Source organism: Balearica regulorum, chromosome Z (assembly GCF_011004875.1).
Source record: "Balearica regulorum gibbericeps isolate bBalReg1 chromosome Z, bBalReg1.pri, whole genome shotgun sequence".
Lineage (NCBI taxonomy): Eukaryota > Metazoa > Chordata > Aves > Gruiformes > Gruidae > Balearica > Balearica regulorum.
In genome coordinates, this window is record NC_046220.1 from 63,873,382 (window position 1) to 63,899,620 (window position 26,239).

At 37.5% G+C, this 26,239-nt stretch overlaps 1 protein-coding gene across 1 annotated transcript in view; it reads right to left on the reverse strand.

The window, feature by feature from the left end:
- The window catches only part of RNF180 (ring finger protein 180), a 79,914-nt gene that overhangs the window by 24,497 nt on the left and 29,178 nt on the right, over nucleotides 1–26,239 (reverse strand). The window contains 1 exon segment of the mRNA XM_075740926.1: nucleotides 1,152–1,377. Coding sequence (XP_075597041.1) covers nucleotides 1,152–1,377 — 226 coding nt within the window.

Sequence of the window (26,239 nt, forward strand, 5' to 3'; positions counted from 1 at the left end):
CCTGTCATCATCACAGCACTCTCCCAGTTTAAAGAGGATCACTGCAAGATCTCTGCACCATGCAAAAATAAACAAACACTCCTGCATGGCTGAGTCATTTCCATTACTTTGTGACCTGTCTATGCACAGTTTTAAGTGCTGTAAAGGGCCTAGCTTCAGATACCATAGTGCAATTTCATCAATGGTGCTTGAATTTACCTTTTAAAGCTCTAAGCATAAAACACTGACTCATGCTGTTCCAGGTATCTCATCTACAGCACTACTTACCCTCTTCTATCCCTGTACCCACTCTGCCATCAAACACCCCTTATCCACTATATCTTCCTACTGTTAAAAGTCAGGAACACTAGAGATGAAAGTGTAAGGGGCCAGAATTAGTTAGGAGGATTTGATAGTTCTGCCAGCCTTTATTTTCACTTGTAGCTAAATTAAACCCATAAACCAAGAAAAGAGCATTTTTTTGTGTCATTAAGTTAGTAATTTTAAAAATGCTTTTCTAGTAGGATATTTTGAGAAATGTTTATTATGTTTGGAGTTGATGATTATTAAGCAAGAGGAAACCAAAGAAATGCAAAATACCAGAACTTCACTTCAAAAAAGAGAAAGTTTTAAAATCTGCATCCAGAATAGTTTCTTGCCACTGAAGAAAGCCTGCATGGAATAGCCCTAGGAAGAGTTAAATGCAAAGAAAACCTCACAGTGGATTAACATGACCAAATTTTGCTCTGCATGCATTTTTAATGTGGTCCATTGCATCTTTCTTTTTCTTTCTCTTTCTTTTCTTTCTCTCTCTTTCTCTCTCTTTCTTCTCTTTCTCTATTTTCTTTTCTTTCCTCTTTCTATTTTATTTTCTTTTCTTTCCTCTTTCTCTTTTTCTTTTCTCTCTTTTTCTTCTCTTTCTTTTCTTTCTCTTTTTTTTCTCTTTCTCTTTCTTCTCTCACTCTCTCTCTCCCCCTTTCTGCCTTCCCTTCCCTCTCCCCTCCCTCCCTCCCTTTCTTCTCTCCCTTTATCTCTTTCTCTCTTTATTTTTATGACTGTATTTGGTTAGCAGGAGTTTACTATACTTTTAACTATATATTTATTCAGTCCAGAAATACAGAAAGGAAAGCTACAAATATTTTTCTGTATTGTAAATACTTTCATTTTTATACCTGTTTGGAAAAAGACTCTGGCAATTGTAGTGCGACACAGTGGACATGGGGTGCTGGCTGGATTGTCTTTGGCAAGCATCCTTAAGCAAGGTTCACAAAAGATATGATGGCATGGATAGCACATGTAAGGATTGAAATAAACATCCAGACACACTGCACAGAGATAGCTTTCTTTATCTCCTCTGAGTTCATGCTCATTGTCTGTATGCAGGTTATCATTTGCAATCTGCAGGAAGAAAAAGAAAAAGAAAACATTTTTTCACAGCTCAGCTCATAACTGGTTTGGATAAACCAATTGGCAGGAAGGTGACTTTAAATAATGCTTAAGAAGTTGGTACACATTGGTGATATTCTTAATTTTTAATACAGGTTACTTTCAACACGATGATGAAACATAGTGATAAGACAGAAATGTCACAACAAGCACTCTGTGGGAAAGAACAAAAATCATATGAGACATTAAAAGAAGGAAATAACAAAACCAAAAAGGCTGAGTAAAACCATACTATGATCAGATTTCTTCTTTTAAAATGAATTTTAACAATTTATTTGTAACTTTGTTACCAAGATACCTGGTTACTTTGCCAAGAAAGGCGAAACAAACCAAAAATCTCTAAAAATAACCTGTGGATTGTTCTGCCGTTGAAAGGTAATTTGTGAAGGGCATGTGTGGTGGGTTGACCCTGGCTGGGGGCCAGGTGCCCGCCAGAGCTGCTCTATCACTCCCCTCCTTCACTAGACAGGGGAGAAAAAGTACAACGAAAAGCTTGTGGGTCAAGATAAGGACAGGGAGAGATCATTCACTAATTATCATCACAAGCAAAATAGACTGAACTTAAGAGAGGAAATTAATCTAATTTATTACTAAGCAAAACAGAGTAGAGGAATGAGAAATAAAACCAAATCTTAAAACACCTCCCCCCACCCCTCCCATCTTCCCGGGCTCAACTTCACTCCCAGCTTCAACCTCCTCCCCCCCCAGCGGCACAGGGGGACAGGGAATGGGGGTTACGGTCAGTTCATCACACGGTGTTTCTGCCGCTTCTTCATCCTCAGGGGGAGGACTCCTCTCATCGTTCCCCTGCTCCAACATGGAGTCCCTCTCACGGGAGACAGTCCTTCATGAACTTCTCCAATGTGAAGCTCTCCCATAGGCTACAGTCCTTCACAAACTGCTCCAGCATGGTCTCTTCCATGGGGTGCAGACCTTCAGGAGCAAACTGCTCCAGCATGGGTCCCCCACAGGGTCACAAGTCCTGCCAGCAAACCTGCTCTGGCGTGGGCTCCTCTCTCCATGGATCCACAGGTCCTGCCAGGAGCTTGCTCCAACGTGGGCTTCCCACAGGGTCACAGCCTCCTTCAGGTGCCTCCACCTGCTCTGGCGTGGGGTCCCCCATGGGCTGCACGTGGAATCTCTACACCCCCTCATCCTTCCTCCATGGGCTGCAGGAGGACAGCCTGCTTCACCATGGTCTTCACCACGGGCTGCAGGGGAATCTTGCTCCGGTGCCTGGAGCACCTCCTGCCCCTCCTTCTGCACTGACCTGGGTGTCTGTAGAGTTTATTACATCTTCTCACTCCTCTCTCCAGCTGCAAAGGCTCTAACTGTTTTTTTTCTTCTTAAATATGTTATCATAGAGGCACTGATTGTCTTGGCCTTGGCCAGCAGCGGGTCTGTCTTGGAGCCAGCTGGCATTGGCTCCATCAGACACGGGAAGCTTCTAGCAGCTTCTCACAGAAGCCACCCGTGTAGACACCCCACCCCGCCCCCGCTACCAAAACCTTGCCATGCAAACCCAACACAGTATGTTTCAGCAAGAATAATGACTCACAGTTTGAAACAAGCCACAACTTTTTTACTACAATCTACAGAATCTAAACCTTAGAGAAGAAAGTCTAGGAACCACTAACATCTTCAGTAACTGCTTGTTTTTGCCAGCACGTATGCTCCGAATTTCCTTGCATTGATGTATTTGTAGAGGGACATAGCTGGACTTCCCAAAAGGTGTACATGCCATATGAGTGTAGCAACATGTATATTGCTCTTGTAAGATGACTGAATCTTTCCATGTAATCTGAAGATATTACACTAATGGCACCTGGGGTATTTGGCTTAAAGAAAAAAATATTTTTTTTTCATCGCTATGGGAGCCATACAAGAGACATTGACTTTGCTCTAGCTCCTCTATCCACCCCCTCTGTTTCACAGGTAACAGAACCCAACGTAGCCCAATATGCAACTGCCTTGTAGTATCAGTGACTTCTTGCCAGCTCCAGTATCCATACTTAATACTCTCATGCCCCTTGCACAACCACTGCTCTGTACCTACGTCTTTTCTAGTCCTTCAATGCTAGTCCTGAAAGTCCTTCCAGACACCTATTATTGACACCTGATGATGCATTTCTACCTAATAAATACTACTCTGTGCTAGAGCAGCTGCTTGATTTGCATTTGATTTGCATACCCACCATCTGTATATTACACAGGCCACTTTTGACATTTATAGGTCATGGCAGACAAGCACTGCCTGATACTGGTATACCAAGTACTAATGACAATTGTTATTTTGTGCCGACTGCAGAGATGGGAGTCTCTAGATCTGTTTCAGAGATGATTACACATACGGCTCACTGGTTTGGACTTCTGTTGTTTCTCGTCATAGTCAGTCCTCTTCTACCTGGGATACTGAACACTGCAAATAATGAGTAAGCCTTAACAGTATGGGAAATGTGGAATACATTTAAAAACACAGAGCAAAAGTATTTACCCAGAATTTATCAGTTCTGGATAAGCACTCGTCCTGCCAGTCATCTCAGCCTTTGCATTGCACCTTCCAGAATACCAGTTGCCAAGGAGGCTTACAAATTATGGTTTGCTATTACACAAACAGTCTGGCTTTAGCACTGTGTCCAAATGTAAGCTCTTGTGCAACCCTAAGCATCAATAACTGTGTGGCTCTTGTAGTGCTTACCTCAGCACTTATCACTCCAGCTTGATTCCTCCATGCCAGACTTGAGATGGGCCCAGAAAACTTCAGCGCGTACTGAAATTTACTGCAGAGGCAACTAAGCTGTACTGACAAGCAATCAGTGTAGGTCTGGCTGGAACTAGCTTCTAGCTTCCCTAGCATCTATAGAAGCTAGTCCCACACAGTAACAACTGGGACTATTACTTCTAGTTCCATGCTGTGCTTGGAGCAGCACTGTATTAGAATTGATCAATAACACTGTTTATCCCAGACTGTCTCTACACTTACAGCACAGACAACCTACACCAGAACAGAATGGCAAAAGGTAATTGAGAGCTGATTATGGCTAAGTAATTTTAGAATAAAGGAAGCCTCGTAATACCGTTTCTTTGACAAAAAGTGGAAAATAAATTGCACAGAAAGTGAGAAAAGTGGTCTGAGCTTAATACATGACAGAGATGACTGGCAGAAATTAGGAAACACTAACACATTGTGACAATAACAACCCTCTCCATCCTAGTCATATGGACTTGGCAGTGCTAGGTTAATGGTTGGTCTCAATGATCTTAAAAGTCTTTTCCAAGCGAAATGATTCCACGATTCTATGACTCTATGTAAGGATAAAATCATAAATAATAGCTAGCACAAAACCAAACGAGGCAGGGGGGAAGCAAGCTTTTGCTGCCTGGTTTTGATGAGCACTGATTGGAAATGAAATACACAGTGTGTACAGAGGAGCTGCCTGTCTCATTGGCTGCAAGTTAAACATCTTGCATGAGCCAATTAAGTAAATGAGGGAGCTAGAGGCAAAATGGCTGAGGACTCAAGGGTAATGGTTGGTTTTGAGATAGGTTTGTAATCACTGTAAGATGCACAGAGAGGAGAATCTCAGAGACAACTGCAATTAGAAAGAAGATCAAAATTAGTCTAATGTGCAAACTAGACTCTAGTTTGCTTAGTGGATCAGAGGAAAAGCTGTCTTTTCTACAACTTTGTGCCTCTTGTCAAAAGACCTATCTAGGCACATGGCATCATTTACTACTGCAAAGCTAAAATCAGAGCAACTTCCTTATCCAAGAAGCTAATGAACAATAATTTAAACAGGCATTCTTTTCTTCTTTGCAATTAAGCAGTGCCTATATGGTCTAACTACAGCCAGACCTTTGGTGTTTGAGAGCTTTACAGGCTTAAACCAGAATGTTCTTGCGGAATTATAGTACAGACAAAACTGATAAAGGCCACATGGACATCAAGGACAGTGATGGGAGTAAAAGATTGCCAAATACTAACAGGAAAACCCTGAAAGCAAAACTGTAACTCCTAAGAAATGAAAGAAAGGCAAGAGCCTTCAAAAGTTTCCATCCTCCCAAGTCACTTGGGAACCGCTAATACTGACTGTATCACCTGATGGTAACCCCTGATATTTCACTGGCTGGATGGCAGAAGGATGTTAACAAGAAAAAAAAAAAGAGAGGAACAGAGGATTTTCTGCTTGAAAAACCTATCAGGAATGTTAATTAACAAGGAGTCTAACATAGTTTGGATTGACTACATGAAAGTATTTGACTCAGTCCCACACTCAGAGAGAACACATGCACCAATGAATAACATACTTAATGTAAGATTTACATGTAATCATGTGAAAGACCTAGAACTAATGGACGTAGACACTAATGGGAAAAAATGGTATATGTATGCTAACAGTAAAAGGAGGTTCACAGTAAAATCTGGGACTTATGATCAGAACAGTGATAAAACTAAATAAAGCACATATAACATTTGCCCCAAGATGCCAAACTATGAAAAAAAATTTGCAAACCCCTTCATTCTAAACTGACCAATTTAGAATGCTTTGTAAGCTCAAAAATGTCCACACTTAAAGGGAATGATGACCCAGAAAAAAATCAGTTCTATACTTCACATGATTATCTTGCAAAGATAACTGCCTGAAATAAAACTTTGAAAAAAATACATAAAACTGTATTTCATAGAAATATTAGCCCAGTAAAGATTAATGATCAAAGGTGGAATTTTTTAAAAGGCCTTGAGGTTAAGTAAACATCAGAGAAAGTTTCCCATATATTTCACTTTTTAAACAAAAGAATGAAAGCTTAAAGATACTTGTGTATGCTTTGTCAATGCAAACACAACTCCAAATTAATTAGTAGTTGACTTACTATTAAGGCATAATAATTGTGCCAATAAATTGCCCTGAAATGACAGCAGCAGAAGAATCTAAATGTCTCATAGGGCTACATTCTTCTACTAACCAAGAGTTAAAATAGGAGAAAGCCATGGACTCTCCTTCCCCATCTAAATGAAACTGGATGTGAAAGCAGAGTCAGGGATAAACCATTCAGCATGGACATGCCATTTACAGGGGAGTGCTTGGCAGTGTTGTGGTACTAAGAATGAGAAATAATTTTTATAGTCGGGGAATGGGATATGCTAAGCAGAACAGTGCTGTGCAGTACGGTGGACTAGAGAAACACCTAGCAGTGTGAGGTGCTGGCCTGAATAATAATACGCACTGTGAAATGGCTGGGCTTTAAATAGCACAACATCATGCAGAAAATTGTGCAAGAGTGATAGAGAGCCCTGTGGAATGGAGACTGGGGAAACAAGACAGATGCATTATTAGTGTGCGGCCCACCAAATACATCCAAAAGTTTTCTCTTAAACTGAGAAAGTTTATTCATCCTTGCCATAAAACTGTGGAGATCCCATTCCAGACTGCATTGGTAACATAACAGTGACAACATGCTCCACTGGACAATGATAATCTTTTTCAGTAATTCCTTAGTGAAAGATACTGACATATGTGGTGATCAGAATATATATTCCATTAGATGTTACACAGACTGGTTAGGAGAGGGAAAAAATTCTGCCTTTGTATGCTTAAAGGTGAATAAAACTGTAGTCTCTTTGTGCAGGCAACTCCTTCACTGTTCTCTTACACGAATAGTACCCCAAACTATCTCAAAAGGGGAACAGTGTTGTGGGAGGCTCAAGAAGCCACATTTTCACCCTTAAAAACCAGAAGGAAGATGTGATTTGCTGCACAATCACATAACTCACATTTCGAAAGAGCGCTGTATGCTTATTTTCCTTTGTTCTCTTGGAAGCTGCCTCTCAGTAATCTGTTCCATGCTATTCGTAAGCTGTACATAAATAAATCTATAATAATTTGCAGCTCTAAAATAAACTTTAAACCTTCAGTTATAATATATAATCAGAATCATACACCCCAGGTCTGAAAAAGTTTGAAAGAATGAATATAGATCTTGTTTGGTACAGGAATGGATCAAAAAAAATAAATACTTCTTGGTTGCTGCTGGAAAAAAATAATCAGCAAGTTTAGCCTGATTTTCAACAGAAATGCACCTTAGGGGAATGCCATGTCTATCCATCTGTCAGGTTGTCCCACAACAGCTTTTGAACCCATTAGTCAATTGTAACCAAATCTGATACAAGGGTTGTGACCTCAGGTATATTGGCTTCCTGAAAATTTCATAAAAATTGACAGCTAGATTGAGTAGAGAGACTGAAATGAGTGCCATCGCTATGGAAAAGTCTGCAGGTGCTTTGTTGCTTTGTACAGAATTTATCTAGCCTAATTTCTGCAGACTAAATTGGTGACTTTTTATGGGGTTTCAAAAGCAAACTCAGAAAACAAATTCAAGTCCAATTTTAAAATGTAGGAAAAACCCTACCAAAAATCTTTACTAGCTAAACTAGCAGAAGTTCTTCCAAATCAAGCCATAAGGTCCACCGGGGTTTGTATGCCTTTGAGCACTCTGTTTTGGTTCACTGGTATGATGAATGCAAAAGGGCATTTTAGGTATCTGGCAAACATAAGCTTGAAACACATAAATCATAATAGGGCAGAGGTGCCAATGCCCATGGCTTAAATATCTGCACAAATCAATAACTCAGTCTGAACTCCCTGCACTCTAAATTTCTCCCCATACAACATTCAGAAAAAAACAAAGGCAAGCCAAAAACTTCAAAGCAGAGCAAAGCAGCCTAAACCGCTCCCTGGAGCTACTGCCATGTCCTCTGTTCGGACCCTCTCTGCTGCATTGAGGTTGGATAAACTGCTCAAGGAGAAAAAACTGAAGGACATTTTCTTCATTCTTCTTCTAGATAACTTGTGTTTAAAGGCAACAGTGATTTATTTTTTTTTTTTTAATTCTGTACCCTTTAGAAGTAGCTTTAGGCAGTGGAGTTATTCATCTCCTGTGATTAAATGCTTTGCAGACCAAGGCTTCCAAGGCAACTACTAATAGGACACCTATACTTTTTGTATATGAGGCTCTGAAGAGACAATAATAAATGAATATAATAAACAATGAAAGTGAAAATCAGAATATTCTCAACAGATATTTGCACTCTAACCTCTAGTTAGCCTCTTCCATGTTAAAGAGAAAACATACTACCTACCTTTCTGCTTCTCAGAGAAGACAGGCTCTTTAACACTCTATTCCCTTCCCTCTCTATTTGAGTTATCAAAGGTTGTTCCAAGGTAATTTTTTTCATGAGGGCTACTGCTTTTCAGATGTGAAAAGCCTTTTTGACCCTCCAAACTTTGGTTTTTTCCACAGTCCAGCAGTTTGCCTAATCAAATATGCTTTATTTGATTTGTTTCATCAAATATATGTACACATACTATCTTCTATCAGTCTTGAATTGTTTCTGTCTTTAGGTAACAATGGCTACAATAGTATTACTACAATCTTTTCTTTAATCCTGAATGATCTCATAGTGAACAACACAGGCAAGTTAAATTTCTTATCTAGTTAAAGTTTACCGGATTATTATGCATAGGTCATAGTTGAGAAAGTTAAGTATCAGGTTTTTTAACATTTACTGTATGCAAACATTACACATGCTACAGAGCCAGGTCAATAACTCTATGAGTTTATCATACTCCTTTCTAAGATAATTAACCAGTCCATTATTTTAGTATCTGAGCACTTCACGAGTGCAACTCATCACAACTAGTCTGGTTAGCTGCATTTATTTTCTCTAACATGCATTAAAATTTCTTGTACTTGCCTAGTCTGTACTATTGCCAACCTACTCAGCTACGACAAACTCATGAAGTTCTGCACAGTGCCATTTGGACTTGATTAGGTGACTGCCTCTGCACAAATCACTGGTGAGTCATTAGAAGGTCCAAGTCTGTAAGCCACAAATTAAAATGCATGCATAAAAATTGGATAGCATACAGAAAAGATACTAGAGACTGAAACAGTGAGCCAATAGCCTGAATATGAGATGTGCGTAGAGAGCAAATGATGCTTGTTAGTTATGAACACTAATGTGTGAGCTGGCACTAGTACTGTTTTCTCTTGTTCAGGTGCAATAAGACACAGATCAGAGGAAGGACCAAATGTGCTAACAAGGCCTCATGTAGTCAGTGAATCTTTGAGAACTGCTCTGAGTTCACTATTCTTCTCAAGAGTTAAAAGATGTTGCGTTGTGCACCCTGAAACAAACACAAGTCTTCTCATATGCTGGCCTGGAAAAATTAGCTTGAAGATATTGTTGAAGCATAACGAAGGAGATGGGAAAGGAGACAAATTTTTTGGGCCCAGATGGAAACACTTGGGATAACTGGGAACTAGGAGCTGAGCAACTGATATGCATGGACACAGGACTTTCCTTCAGTGCTTACAAACATCGTCTGGTGCAACTGTACTGGAAACTATTCCTTACGACTACTAAGCAAGAAGTCAAGTGTCCAGAGCCAAGGAATTATGCATTTCATTTAACCTATGTGATACTGCCCCTTTGATGAGGCCATTCAGATCAGCAGAGCAGAGGCCTCACCAATGGAAGATGTAGGGAAATGAAAAACCTGCCAGTTCTATGGAGCCTTGTAAGGCAAAAAAAATTCTTCAAGTATTGAATGCCAGGACACCTTCATAACCACAGGGTAAATGTTGCTATAGAAAACCACTGGAAGAATACAGCTTGTGCTTGCCCAAAAGGAATTTCTTCTCTTGCTGCGTACATAGACTGCTTTCAAAGGCTCTGCTGAAATTCAGTACAGGTTGTTACTGAGATCACCTCTAGAATAACAAATCCAAGTTTGAACATCTACAATTTAAAATTGACACTGAAAACCAGAAAGGGCACAACAAAAACATATAAAAACCTAAAATACATCCTAAAACAGAAGGCAAAATAATTTAATCAACTCAATTTTTAAAAATCTACCATAAAAAGTAATAAGATTCCACATCTTATAGATGCAATTAACACTTCAAACTGAAAATAAACCATAAATTTGAACTGAAAACAATAGCAATTCAAATGTATTATCAATGTGATAAACTCTCCACCACTTACAGGCTACATATGTGGACTATTTTTTCCAAAACAGCTAATCTCATGGCCTGTAAATTAATGGAGTAGGTGTAAGGCAGCACAAAGTCTACGGGAGGCTATTTATCAGTGTATAACTATTACAGCCCCGCTGCAGAGAGAAGTTAACTAAGAGACAGCACTAGCACTGAAATGGCTGGATTAATTCAACACTCTGTGGAACATAAAGCTGATCCTCGTACACAGGCACTTCACTGGAGTCTAAGTAGGTCCACCCTACATTTTTCTTCTCTGGAGAGGCAGTTATATTCAAAAAATATCAAGGCAATCTGACAATATCTGACTTTTACAGACCTAAAACTATTTAAAAGAAACAATAGAAAACATGACTTACTCAGAATGAATTTAAGATTTACAGGATATATTTATTTAATCTGCTTGTGCAAGGGACCATGTCTTTTTTACACACTTCATTAATTACCAAATTAATTAATGAACATTACTTAGAACATTTTTTAAACTTTCAGTTAGAGATTCATTGAGAATTAGAGAACTGTAATAACCTCAGTAGCCTGTTAATGACAAACATCATTAAATATTAGTTAAATGCATTGTTAATATGATTTCATATGATTGCATTGTTAATATGAATAAAGAAAATTTGATGACATAACTAGAGTACCTTAAGAAAAATAAATTTATAAAATGCCTTGATACATTGCAAGTTAACCAATTTGTGTCACTGAAATATTTTTATTTCAGCAGATCTTTAATCTTATTGATGTCAGGAGATAAAGGCTTATTTTGTAGAAGTAGTGAAAAACAAAACTCAGAAAAACAGATAAAGGAGAAGAAAATGATCTAACAGCTTTTCTTTTTATTCCTGTACACACTTTACAGCACTAGAATAATGACTATTTAATTGTATTACTGATTCATACCATTTTAATCAGGTTGAAACAGGCCACACAGAACTGAATATCCCTTGTGCTAGATGTTGTAGATGGGTATTATGCACACATCCCTTTTGTTTTCAAGCATCTTATACATTTCGGTTTCTTGTTATGACAGATTTGATATTATTTAAGCCTTTTTTGTTATGCAATTTGGTTAATCTCTGCAGTTCCTTCTATGGAATAATTGAGCCTTTAAGCTTTTGGAATACACATCTAAACTGGCAGCTCTAGATATTATTACCCTCTTGGATATTTCTCTTAGGAGAATCATATTTATTGTTTAAGAAACGTCTGTAAACATAGCTTTTATGAAGATCTCTTGAAGAACATGGCAACTACTTCATTGACTTTTTATACAGTATTATTAAAATAATGTAATTATCAAGATGAATTCAGAGAAAGGCCACTGGAATAAATATTACTCGAAGTACTTGAACCACAAGCATCTTAATGCTTTAATATTTATACCCACCTCTAAACTAGTATATAAGAAACAAGTGCCATGTCACAAGCCTATCTTAATTTTTGTTTTGATTTTGCATTTCATAAAGCACACATTATTTATTCAGCCATTTAAGAGAACAATGTGAGCACTATAGTTAAGTTGGCAAATGAAGCTTCGTGCCAAAAATAAATATGCAGAATAGAGCATCCAGGCACAGCTGTTAGAATCACTACACTCAACAATAAAGCAAATACTAATAATCATTCATGTTTATTGTAACCAGTATTTCGAACAAAGAGGAGGAAAATCCATTTGCAGATGCCTGCAGAACCTTCTGTGAATCTCCTAGAGCCCTGATGCAATATAAAAGGTTGTGTTGGCCCTTGTGGTGTGAATTCCATGCGGAGAAAACATCTTCTTTTTTTACAACTTTTTTTTTTTTTTTTTTTTTTTTTTTACAAAAGTTGTAAGTTAAAAAAGGAGAGTATTGTTCCTCCTTTTGGTATGACAGATCTCCTTTGCATTTTGGAAACTGAAATGATGTAGAACTGGCAGTAATATGTGTGCTAAACATGCTGCTGAGGTTTGCAGACATATTTGGACTGGAAGGTTAAATTATAGTCCTGAAGAAGTACACAAGCTGCAAGCACAAAGATTGCCTTCTGTCAGTTAGATCAAAGCAGTTGCTATCAACATCTGAAGAGTCCTCCTCTGTAGTACAGCAAGAGTACAACTGCTCTCTAGTACAACCTATTAGTTGTTCTGGTACATGCTAAAAAGAGTGCCCTGTCAATTCACATACATAAAGAGCTAGAGAATCAATAAAATATTTCTGTTGAAATATTAATGTTATATCTGTAAAAACAGCGTATCTTTTAATTTTAACAAAGACATTTGCAGCACTGAAATAACAGACAATTGTATGCATTTAGTTTTCCATTCTACTTCTAGGCTTTGTGTGAAGGTATATATATATACACTATTACTCTGTTAGGGAAAATACTTATAACAAAATGTCTGTAAAAGAATGTCTGGAACAGTGCTGCTATATTTTGGCAGCTTTGCATAAATATAGTCATAGCATATCTAATAATGCATCTGAGATTCTTCTTGTCATTAAGCATAAATCTAAAGCACATTACAATGATGCATGACACAATCTGAGTTAACAGCACACAAAAGACCCCTTCATGCAGAACACCTACTCTTACCATCAAAATAGGTCTCTTCCCCAGCACCATAGTGTGGAAAGCAGAGTAGATTACATCAGAAGAGTGCTAGTCATAGATGCAGGTCCTCTCCTGTTCTGAACAGCATTTACAAACTTTATAACTCAATGTATCTCCACTTCTGGAATGCAGCTTTATAAATAACAACATGATTCTACAGAGTTTAAGTTTCCTGCCAAAGCCTCACTGTTCCTGGGATTTGCCAGCTCCAAGTTACAGTTGTCTCTGTACGTATAGTCTACAGCAACTGTATGGCTTTGTCTGCCACCAGTTATCAAAAGATCAATATGATGAGAGTTACACTGCTTCTGGCTGCTAGATATGGTTATAGAAGACTTAATACTGTGCTGGACAGAAAGATGGGTTTGCTAAACTTAACTCTCGCCATAGGCTTTTAAAAAAATGTCTTTAAATAAATTCTATACAAATTCCTTATTAGTATCAGGTAAACATGACCTTGTTTTCAGTCATTAACTGTGGTGGCTACATGATTACTCAAATTATATTAACGCAATACTAACACAGGCTGGGGTAGAAGTGAGAAAGTTCTTGCCTTTTATTCTTCAAATAAAAGAGAATTTAGGGAAGAACCATCACAATGAGGACTTAAAAGAGGTATTTAACTGTGCCTCTATTTGTATTTACCTGGATACACATTACGGTATGCCCAACCCTGATCCTTTAGCTGGGCACCTGTCAAATGTGACATCCTTCCTCTGGGCTGGGTGCCCACAGTGTCCTTTTCATTGAGCTGGGACATGCCCACCTCTCACCCCAAAAGCAAAATACAAACAAGACACTCTAGATTTATGAATCTGTAAGTACCTTCTGTTTCCACAATCGATACACAGTGACATATTATGGTAAAAGAAGGATTCACATAGTGAGATTAATTGCTTTAAAATAAGTCACCCTAAAATTAGGAACCTATAACTACATTTGGACAATTAAATGATTGTCCCACTTTTCCAGTTTCCTTATCTGGATGGAGCAACTGAGCGATCATCTTGCTCAGAACAATCAGGCCACCTATTTAAAGCACTTCGGCCAAGTTTCTTATACTCAATTTAATTATTGATTACATAAATAGACTCCATCTTTAATAGACTCCATCTTTAAACAGTGTATGAAGTACAACATTCACTTACACTGAAGGAAAATAAAGACAAGTAAGGGGTTTCAAAGATGAATATGTATCTGAGAAAGTTAGGGGAAAGGCAATCAGATTTCATCACTGTTGCTTAATTTTTTAGACCTAGTAAAATCACTGAATAATCCTAACTTCATCAGAATTGAATCTTTGAATTCACTTCTTATGCAGTTCTGGGATGATTTGAAAAAATCATATGCAGTTTTTCCTTAAAATGCAAATGAACAAATCACTGAAATGCATAAACATATGTTTTTACTTCCAAAAATCAGCAAAATGATGGTAGATTTTCCATTACTACAAATTTGCAAGAAGTCCTAATCTGTTTGAACTCCTCAGAACCTGTACTGCCTTTCTGGAGATTTTCTCTAAGTTGTGAGTGACACTGTGAAAAGAAAAAAAATATTTAAGCGTAAGACTCTAGGAGATATCAACAACAAGAAGCAAGATCTTTTTCTCCATTTTGATTAGATAGTTACTCTGACTCAGTAAAACTTGCAGTTTGTAATCCATCTGTATTAGACATTTTAATGCAAAATTAAAAGAATAAACCACCAAAATACAGAAGTGTTTCAGATGCCTTCATGTAGCAATAGAAAAAAAAAAGTTTCTTTTCAAGCCACCTTTGGAGAGTGACATTGAATTTTGATCCTGCACTGTTTAAAAAAAAAATCCAAGTGGATCTCCAGTAAAAATTGCAATCCAACTGTTCCATATATTGCTTTTATGAGTAATAATATCTAGATGCTCGATTTGACTAACCAATCTCTCCTCAATTCTTATTATGTTATTTTATCAGAAAATTTACCATAAATTAAGATTCTGTGACAGCAGCTGTCAGCAACAAGCACTACATTCTTTCCTTGGTATTTTATTCAGTCATATGCAGAGTCATCTGAACTGTGCAAAAGCTTATTTTCCTCAAATTTAACCATTAGATGCCTCAGTCTAAAAGTGCTGACTATGGATAGCTTCAAAAGGGTCAGCTGTCAGTATAGTGATACCTAAATAAATCCTCTTTCCAAATACTTGGTTTAAGCTGCTGTTATCCAAATCTTTTCTGTCTGATAAACAGAGCAGAAATTATTGCTTATTTTTTATTTCTCAGTATAAGTGAAAAATCCTGTATGCACCCATACATGTTTCTCTAATGATCAGTAATTTCATATACACTTCCATAAATATTTCCTTTCATACAGAGCAAACTACATTCCCTGAACAGGTATTATAACATTGAGAGTTTATTTTATGCAAGGCATGAATTTTCTGTGCTGTATAAGCAGCATATTGCATCCTACTTCATTTTCCCAGAAGTTATTTATGAAGATAGTAAGGGCCATTTTAAATTGTAGGGTGGTAACATTTCTTGTGAGCCTTCCTACAAAAGTCTGGAGGAGTCTGAATAACAACCTCTGATGGTTTCAATCTTTTCTCTCTGCAATAGTTTAATACTTCAGATTTTCCTTCTAGTGAAGTCTCTCACAGAGCTTCTCAGAAACCAAATATGAAAATCCCCCCCACCAAAAAAAGTATCAGAGACTTTAAAGCTTTTCTTTGGAATGACAGGATGCCAAAATAGAAAAATTGAGTTGAACATCTGCTATTTGATATTTCTCTGCCTGGATTAAAAAAGCAGGATGCAACTATTAACGTTGGTGCAACATACTCAAGATTTAAGAATTACTGTGCTAAAGTCTATAACTGACTATAAACAGGATTAATAGCAAAAAAGAAAGCAACCTCAAAGTAATCAGTAACTGTATAAGAGAGAGCATACGGATAAAAAAATTGCAGACCAATTACCCCTGATCATCACTTATCAAACACCATTTCCTTTGCAATAACTTGTTTAAAACAAAAACCTTACAAAGGATCTAGACGGTGCACAAATTGAAGCCTTCTAAATTTTAATCAGCAGGCTGATGACAAGATCTTCTGACAAGCCCTGCAAGCTGTCCCCTTCTCTTGTACAGACATCTCTTCACCTCTTAGTAGTGAGCTAGGCATGATATGTGGCACCTCTTTAACTGGCATAAAGTTTTTACACACAGTTATATTTATGATACATGCTACTCTGCTAATTATTATGCCATAAATTTCTGTTTAAACAAGACGTTGCTATCAGACTAGACTTTTGCATTTAAAAAACCCCAAAGAACAGTGATGCTAGAAGATTTTCTTTTCTACTTGCATTGCTGATGAAATTTTATTAGCAAAAGAAACAAGCACTTGACTACATTTGCACAGGAATTTAATTCAAAATTTCTCTTGTCTTTGTGTAAAAGGAATATAGCTCTGTAGATGATGTAGAAGTGGCAGAAAGTTTTTCAAAGAATGAGTTAGATGAGGAAATAACAAAACCTATTTGCTGCTCAGCATTTCAGGGTGCTCTGATACAGGCGATATTTAGGAGGTAGAATTAGACTTGTCCTTGCTTAAAACATATCAGACAACAATCTTCCAGAGGAAGTCTCACTGCCAGTTACTAAGCGGTGATCCATTCCTTACCATTTCACTCTTGACAAGATCCACTGTTACACGCTGATGTTGACCAAACATAATTTGTCTTCTGTAACTCAGAGGGTATGAGACAAGGAACCTGCCTCAAGACAGGCTCCCACATCTCTCTCTTCAGAGGGATGTGAGATGCAAAGGCAACTGAGGGGAAGGGCCACCATGGAGCACTGCTGTTGCAATGTTCAAAAAAAAAGTTACTTTTTTGGTGGGAAGGTGGAGCTGAATTGGTCGTCTTGCTCTAATGGCATTAACTCATGTTCTGATTAGCTGTGTAGGACAGTGGAAACATGTTTCTTTATTTTTGAGAAAATGTGCCTAGTAGTAACTTATGATCCTGCTACCATGAGTATTCTTATTTTGTGTCTGTCTTGTAACATTTACATTCATACTGCACAGTAACCTGGAATTTATCTTTCCATTATTAGAAAAATATAAAACAGCAATGTATTTCATTAATGAAGGGATCTATACAGAAATGCTCTTTGTGTTCTCATTTTCACCTACAAATTATTCTTTTGTTAAAATAATGTCTCTGTAAGAAGAAAATGTGCTTCAAACCTTGTGAATTGATTACACTGTAACAGAAACTTTATTACAGTATTTTAATCACATCATCTCCGGAAACTGAAGCTACTCCAACACATTCTGTTATAATTGAAAAAATTCCGATTTCTTGGTAATTTTATGTGATGAATACATTTCATTTACGTTCATCTCCAAATAGAGCTCCAACTAACTTCCTTCCTTCCCATTTTGCTTACATGCACAAATAATTAAAATGATAAAGCTTCCTTACAAAAAGAACAAAAATACCTTGGTAAATGACAGTGAGTAGTAAAAGATCACCTATGAAAAGGTTAGAGAAACTTCAATTGACAAATTCAATCCTAAAACAGTGACAATCTCTATAGCTAATTAAATTGCCATAGAAATCTTCATCGGCTTTTGCTGAAGCTATCATTCAGATCCGTTGGGTCAGTCTTCTGGAAGGTCCTTTAACAAGGACCCCTTTCATTTACTGATCTCCCTAAGGGTTACAGAAAATTATGGTCAACTCGAACATACAGGGACACAATTTTCTAATTAAGAATAAAGAAAGCAACAAATTGTCAAGCGCAGCTGTAGTGTCTGGACAACGAATAAGAAGGAAATGTTAAAACATTATTTTAGCATGCCAGGAAAATGCATCTGATGTGAAATAATAAAAAATAGAATTTGAAAACAATGTTCATACCTCTGGCTGCAACATTGAGTACATAGAGAATTAAAGCAACTAATTTTGATAGTCAATTAACCAATTAGCCAGTATCTAGAGAATTCAGTAGTCAAACAGAACCAACAGCCAAATAAAGACTAAGTTAAGAAAAGTGTATACTTGGAATAATGAAATAAGCTTCATGCTTGGTTGGTTTTTTTGGTTACAGAATTTACTGGGAATACACTGCTTCAGTCAAACAGTACATTTTAGGGTCAATCAAAAAAAAAAATCATACTCACATGCTAGAACAATCTTTTACCGGAAGAATCCACTTCAAAGCCATGATACACATGAACATTGTCAGAATTAAGAAGCAGAGACAATGTTCACTGGGATTCTCGACCAACTCCAAAAGCTTTCCGGGCCTTATCTTTCAAGACCCGGGAAGATATGAAGGAAGTAAGTTAACAGGACAGAATTCATTTCTTTTATTGAAAAACTGAAATGCAATAGAGGATGAGACTACAGGAAACAAAACAATTTAACTCCACCAAACAGCAAGTATAAATTTATAAAATACACAAAATCTTCTGTAATTCTAACAATGCATTTTAAAGTCACAGTGCTTTTGGCACTTTGGTAAACAATAGGATGAAATGATGTCCCATTACAGTCATCTGGACAGGTCTAGGATTTTGTTCTGCAGCATTAGCTAATAAGACTAAGCAGGCTAGTAGGAGTTTATTACAACAGTATAGCATGCATTCATTTAGAACTACCACACAAGAAAATTATATTTATAAATGTACACATTGTAGCTACTAATTTTATGATATAAACGGAGGCATACAGTAAGTCTTAGCAGTCATTTATCTTTCAACAAAAGCAACATTATTTGTGATCCTTAGATGCAGGCAAGATTCTTGTTTAAGGGTTAAAATTTTTCAAATAGTAGTCCAGAAAAAAAACCCTTAAACATGATCATCTTCTACTATCTAAAATGGATCTCAAGCTTTTGAGTTTATCTTAGCACTGGTACACCTTATCTAAAAAGCTTAACTGCTCATGCAGCAAAACCGCCATATACATTCATTAAAAGTCCCAAGATACCTGGATTTATAGAAGTGAATACACTGCCCTATGCTTCATGCATTTGACCCAACTTAGATATATGACAAAATGAATACTCAGATCTGACTACGGTAGCCAACATACAAAACAATTTATCATCAGTAGATAAGGCATCTCCAAAATTTCACTGCTGACAGCCTGAAAGTCCTTGCAAGTTTGACACTAAGAATGTATAAAAGAGTTGGGAAATTGTAGAAATATAAACAAAACTGGAACACAAAGATTACAACATTTTCATGTGAATAAAGTTCATGTATATTATATACAAAAAGAAAAAAAAACATCAGAAAGGCTTATTTCAGACTCCTTGTTCTAAATGATGCATAACGGATTGCAAATTATTTTTGTGGCAAAGCACTGTATTCTAGTTTGACATCAGAATATATATACCCTTTTTGGAAAATAATCAATAGATCTCTAATACTGCCCATTATTATTATTAACATGTTAGTTAAAGATGGTTTTGTTTTCAATTTTCTATACTGACAGTAAGAAAGGACACTACTTCCTACTTTGCATGTAGTAAAACAGTGTGGGGAAAAAAAGGAGAAACTATCAAAATAATCTTAACTAGACTTCAGCAGAGGACAGACCTCGCACAAGAGCATCCCGCATAATTCAGGACTCTCAGGTGAGGTCTTGGAAACCTTCCAATGATAGCTATGAATTTTAATTTACTTAATGTGGGCAGCATCCGATGTCCTAGTTTAGTAGAATGGAAAAAGTCTTTTCTAATGAGGAAACATAACAGGCAAAGACAAAAGACCCCAATACAGTGAACCACACAAAGCAAACCAATGCCACTTAGTTTGATTGTGCTGGGTTGGTTGCCTCCTTAATGTAAGTTTGTAGCTGATAAACTGTCATCATTTTTAGATGTATTATTTATGTCAGTTCTTCAGGCAAAAGCAGGGCATGTTTGGAGCAACAAAGCTCACTTTTATATTGTTCAAAGACCTGTCTATATTAAAAAGAATAAAACTAGTTAGGCTACATACTTTTCATTTTATGGCTTTCACAGTGCATTCAATGGGAGGCTAGGACTTTTATTTTGTGTCTTAAAGGACGCAAGCTAAAGCCCTCAAGCAGAAGATCCAATATAAAGCCTTTGTGAAGGGTAGAACCAGCATAAATAGAGTGCACATGACAAGTTCAAATCCTCTAGCACCCAACATTTTGTTACTGAAAAGAAGTTCTTAGCCCACATTCTGCAGATAAACCTTCAAAAGTAATAAAATTTAACTGGTGGAGACAACCTGAAAGAAAAACTCAGTGATGCGAACTCTGCCCTTCTTAAGCCTGAGTGCAGTCTTAGCTATGAAGTCCATCACTGTCAACTTCAGTCACTTAATCACAGATCATTTAGTGGATACATGGCGTATGAAAGGGCAATGAAACAGACTCAGCTGGGAACTGGAGATGCTGCTGGGAAGACAATGCAGAGAAAAGCACAAAGGTGTGTCAAAAAACAACTGCCAACGAGAGAAACAAGAAGATTTCTTCATAGCAGCCCCTGTGTGGCTGTGCTTTGTGTCTGTGGCCAAAACAGTGCTGGTGACACACCAGTCTTTTGGCTATTGCTGAACAGTGCTCGCACAGTGTCAGTGCTTCCTTTCTCCCTGCCACTGCAAGTAGGCTGACAGTGGGCTCAAGGTTGGCTGTGGATATAACCAAGACAGCTGACCCATACCGCAGGATGTCACACTCAGCAGTAAATCCTCAGGGAGACGAGGAGGAAAGTGGGACGTTTGTGGTTATGATATTTCTCTGTGCAAGCAACCATTACATGTGCTGAGGCCCTGCTTCCCAGGAAGGAGTGAATAAACTCCTCTTTTGGCTTTGCTTGTGCACACAGCTTTTACTTTCACTATTAAACTGTGACTATCTCGATCCATCAGTCTTCTCACCTTCCATTTCCTTCCCCACCCTTGGGAGAGAGGAGTGACCAAGAGGCTGGGTGGGTGTTTGACTGCTGGCCGGGGTCAGCCCACCACAGCCCTGAAGGTACTGAGCAGATATTACTAAATAGGTGATTCTTCCAAAGATTGTATCTTGTCAGAATAGAGGGGCATACAGATCACAAAATGTTTTTTCTTTTTTAAAGAAAATTAAACAAACAAAAAACCAAAACCCAAGTCACCTGTTGCATAATTGTGGAGGATAATTAACAATCAAAGAAAAAGAAAGCATTATAAATTTTGCTCTGTGTACTAATATAAATGATGTACACAAGTTTTTAATAGTTCTTCAGCCTGCAATCACAGTGCATTCATATTGCTCTTTATATTACTGTATGTAAACTTTTGATTTTTAACAGCTATTTTTTTAAATGCCAGAAGAAACCACTTCATATTAAGCGCTTTAGTGATAGGATGAGGAGTAATGGTTTTAAACTAAAAAAGGGTAGATTTAGATTAGATATTAGGAAGAAAATCTTTACTGTGAGGGTGGTGAGGCACTGGAACAGGTTGCCCAGAGAAGCTGTGGATGCCCCATCCCTGGAAGTGTTCAAGGCCAGGCTGGATGGGGCTTTGGGCAACCTGGCCTAATGGAGGGTGTCCCTGCCCATGGCAGGGGGTTAGAACTAGATGATCTTTAAGGTCCCTTCCAACTTCTATGAGTCTATGAAATGATACTGTATCTTACACATGTGACAAGTGCTTAGAAGCACTGCATTCTGATTACATATATTAATTATGCCAGAATCAGCTTACAGGAAGGGGAACAGATAGTAATCAAGAATAATTAACAAAAAAAAAAAAAAAAAATTCACAGGAGGAACTGTGTTATATGGGAAAGGTGAAAATGACACATTTCCCTTTATACAACTTCATGTTTTGCATCTCAAGTATCATCCCATACGCTCAGGCCGTACTCTTGGACATGCAACACCTACTCGCAGTTTGATACTGTAAAAATCAGTACACTGGTACACTGCAGCATATATAGCCACTTTGACCTCACAAAGGAGGCATCTAAGAACTGACTACATCTTCAGACTGCAGGCCACCACATGGGGCTCTGACCCAGAGCCAAGTGATTTGCAGGATGGATGCAAACCGGTATGCTCTGAGGGGAGTGAGCTGTAAGTAAAGTGACAGGACCAGGGCCACCAGGCTTCAGGTCAGAGGATGACTCCTTGGCCCTCTTTCAGCAATTACAAATGTATCCAGTGTGTCTAAGTGCCTGACCTAGATCTATTTGAACTAGTGCAGGGTGGAAATACAACCTGCAGTGGCTAAAAGGTCTTAGAATTACACAAAATAGGACCAAAAGACTCCCCGGATCACTAAGTCCAGTATTCTAAAACTGTGAGTAATAAGACAAGAGGTCCACAGACTGCCTTCTCCACAGCCACTGATCCTAAACCCCATTCCAACATCCTGAAACAAGTTTAAGATTTATAGCAAAAGACAAAAGCCAAAGCAACAACCTAGCAATCTAAGAAGAAAATGAATGACAGATAATACTGGGAAGGAAACTATGAACTGGTCCAGATGTTTGTACTACATACCTGCTTTAACCAGTTCAACCTGTGTGAAAAATGTCTTCCTGGCATCAAATCTAGTCATTAGGTTACTCCTGAGAGTGCAAAGATGACCCATCAACCAAAGTCTGAGAAATTAATGCCAAAACATTCTGTCTACCTCAGTTCTAGGTGTGGTAGATTTCCAATGCTTGGTGACTAAGTGCCTAAGTGCGGTACAAACAAAAACTCAAGTCCAATGGTATAAAAAAAATATTTCCTACCTCTGCCATGGTAGGAATGATACTTTGAAAAGAAAGGACTTCAGACATTGCCTTTGACAAAAGTTTTGTTTAGAATATGACGTGGCTCTTATTTTTTCACACACAAAAAAGAACGCTTAATTTTATGTGTTTACAAGAAAAGCACATAATCTGACAATCTGAATGATACACTTTTCTAGGTCTGTATTTCAAAAGGACAATTTTCCCAAGTTTAAAAGGCACACACACCAACTTGAAATAGATCCTGGTATCTCATTTTTCTCCTTAAACTCATTTACAGAACAGATGCCACCACTTAGCTCTTTACTTGTATCACATGACATTACAGGTCAAGATCTTGAACTTTGTAATAGAACCCAGCCCCCCCCCCCCCCCAACTATTGATTTCACAAATTGTGTAGCTGTACACGTTGCAATTGCCATATGGCAATCTAATATAGTTCCTTGTAACAGAGCAGAAATTCTTTTCAGAATCCAAAGGATAACATGATTCTTAAAACACCTATAATCCGATTTATTTCTGTTAAAAAATGGAACAATTTTTACAAGGCATCATGATATTCTGGTCAAAAGTACAGGAAAAGTCTTCAGAGAACACAATAATTACCTCTACTCTCCCAGGTTTGAGCATACCTGTTTTAACCTCAGTTTTCAGTATGGCAAGAAACGGCATTTCTAGACAGCTACTGTAAAGTCTGAATCTGTTTTACCCACACTGACAAAGGTTATTTGCCAATTAGTTAAAGTTTCCAACAAAACTACTTATTCCAAAGCAATTTGCAACAGTTAGTCAGCAAACAACTCGTCTCTTAAAACTTGAAATCTATTACCTGAACTACAGCCTCTTAAGTACTTCTGCTTTTTTATAAGAAACTGTTTTCACAGAACTGTTCTTTTGTGAAGTATGATTTTTTAGTTTCAAATTATGCTTTGTTTTTGAGCATACTAATTTATGCATAATCAACATTAAATATTCATTAACATTTTTAAAATGCAGGTAACAGCTGTGTGAAAGCATATATCATCTTTTATAACATAATCAATTAAAAACTATTTTAACTGCCAAATGAAACTAAATTAATAATTCAGACTGTTCCATAATACCACAATCAATGCAACAGCTCTTAACCCAACTGAGAAAAATACTTCATAAAATTATGATCTTTCAAATCAGAAGTGATCTGTGGTCTGCACCAGGTATATACTTACATATATAAATACATATTTATATATATAAAAGGAAATTCTTGAAAGGGGGTAAGATGGTCATGTAAGAAAACAAGAATATCCCAAGTGCCTTGCAAAGTAAACATATCATTGCTTCTTGAAATTTAATCTTTTGTAACACCGTAATGCTGGAAGTATCTTGTGAAAAATCACTAGCCACTGCCTGCTGCCATTCTGATACAGACTATCTTGCATTCTGCCTGGGCAACTGTTTCTGGGACGTCTGTTGGGTTGTGATTAACTGTCATCAATGCAAAGACAACTGGCTTGTTGCACAGTAATTTATTTCTAGCAGGTCTCATAGGACAGATTCAGCATCACATGAAAGCTGATCTTAAGCTATCAGCACCAGTTAGAAAAATGAGCAGTCTAGACACTTTCATATGGTGTGAAGAAATAAATTTAGCACATCAGAGATTCTTCTGTGCAATGTTAGCTCAAATACTTCTCCATTATGAACCCAGAAACAGGAATGGATGGTCACCTGAGTGACCTTGCCTGGGTTCAGGTTGATTCATACAGAAACTCTCAGATAGTCCTGCATCATGCTCTTTCTTGACGGTGCAAACCACGGACTCAACTTCTATGTAGCCCTCAGTGTGTTCACGCTAATCGTCCCGTGATGCTGCAGAGAACAGCAAAGGAACTCAGGAACACCTGCAGAATTCAGCTTGTTCCCTGCGACAGGCTTACAGGACACAAGTTCAGTAGTGGCCAGGCCTGATCCAGAATGATTATATGTGCAACAATCACAGTGCCTTTTCAGCATGGTTAGAGAATCCATTTTATTTGGGTTTTTCATCATTTCTATCCCTTGAAATACCCCAGGATTCCTAGTGCTCCAGATGAAGTACCTATGCTGTGCTCAATATTCTTGAAGAAAAACCTCTACCTGGAAAATGTGACATGCTTAGTTTTGCGTCAGATCAAATTTAAATTTGAATTAGCATGCCTAATCTATCTTATCTCACAGCCCCTGATCTGTCAGTGTTTCTAGCCTCACCATAGTGTGTCTTTTCTCCCGCAGGTGTCTAAAAACTGGTTTTCCCACTGTAATCTCCCTGAACTAACCATTAGTCTCCACAGCATCTATTTCAGCCACAGTGAGTAAAGAATACACTATTTATTTCTAATTTTGTTAACTAAATTCAGTTGATGATGTGCTTCTTCATACACAAGCTGTTGTTGAGCATTTGATTTTATTTCTCCAAATTTTATTCTTTACTTCAGCTGATGTTCTCTCTTCTAGTTTGCTGTTCTCTTCCACTGAATCATTACTGAAAGTAAACTGCATGCCCTTGAGGCAGGGATTATTGAGTTTACCTACACTGAAAAGCATCTAACACTTCTGAAGTTCTCTGAAAGAAATAAAGATCCTAGGATCCTCTACCTCATAAAGCTTTCATTGCAAATGCTACAAATCACTTCTACAGAAAAGCTACACGCTAAACAAAATGGTGCTTACAAACCAAATGGATTAGTATGAAATTAGCAATATTTAAAAAAAATAAACAGTATAGCAGTTTTTATGGGGAGCTCTTACAGTTCTTATGCTCTTAGGCACCATCACTGTGTATTTAGTGTGACCGCATATTGTACACTGGTACATTTCTACATTTAACTTCATTTCTGTTGTTCCAGAATGCAATGTCCTTTCTTCAAATTTGTGACTAGCACAAGCAAGCTTATGTACCTCAAGAAGTAATATAATTTGGGGGCTACAAATCATCTGTGATAATGGCTATCATTTAGATATAGAGCAGTCTTTTCCAAAACAACACTACCAAAAAAAAAAAAAAGAAATAATTTTTATAGGCTTTGGAAGGAATGTCTAATGCAGTATAATGAAGCTAAGCTAAACCAAGTCCTCCTTATGGAGAGAATGAATCAAGCACAAGAATTAGCCTTAATAACTGGCAAAACTTTTACTTTCAATTGTGTATTTTTTGGTATCTACAACAACATCATTATAATTTGGCATTATTGCTAGAGCAATATTCTATAGCAACCTTGCAGCATTGAAATAAGTTTACGGTATAACTTTTGCTAATTTATCAATGTGCTTACTGCAGTGGACCATGTTTCAGATATCTTTTATTCCTAAGGAAAAAAGGACAGCAGGAAAGACACTCATTGCTTGATAGCATACAAGAGTACAGCATACTACTATGTGATATAACTGT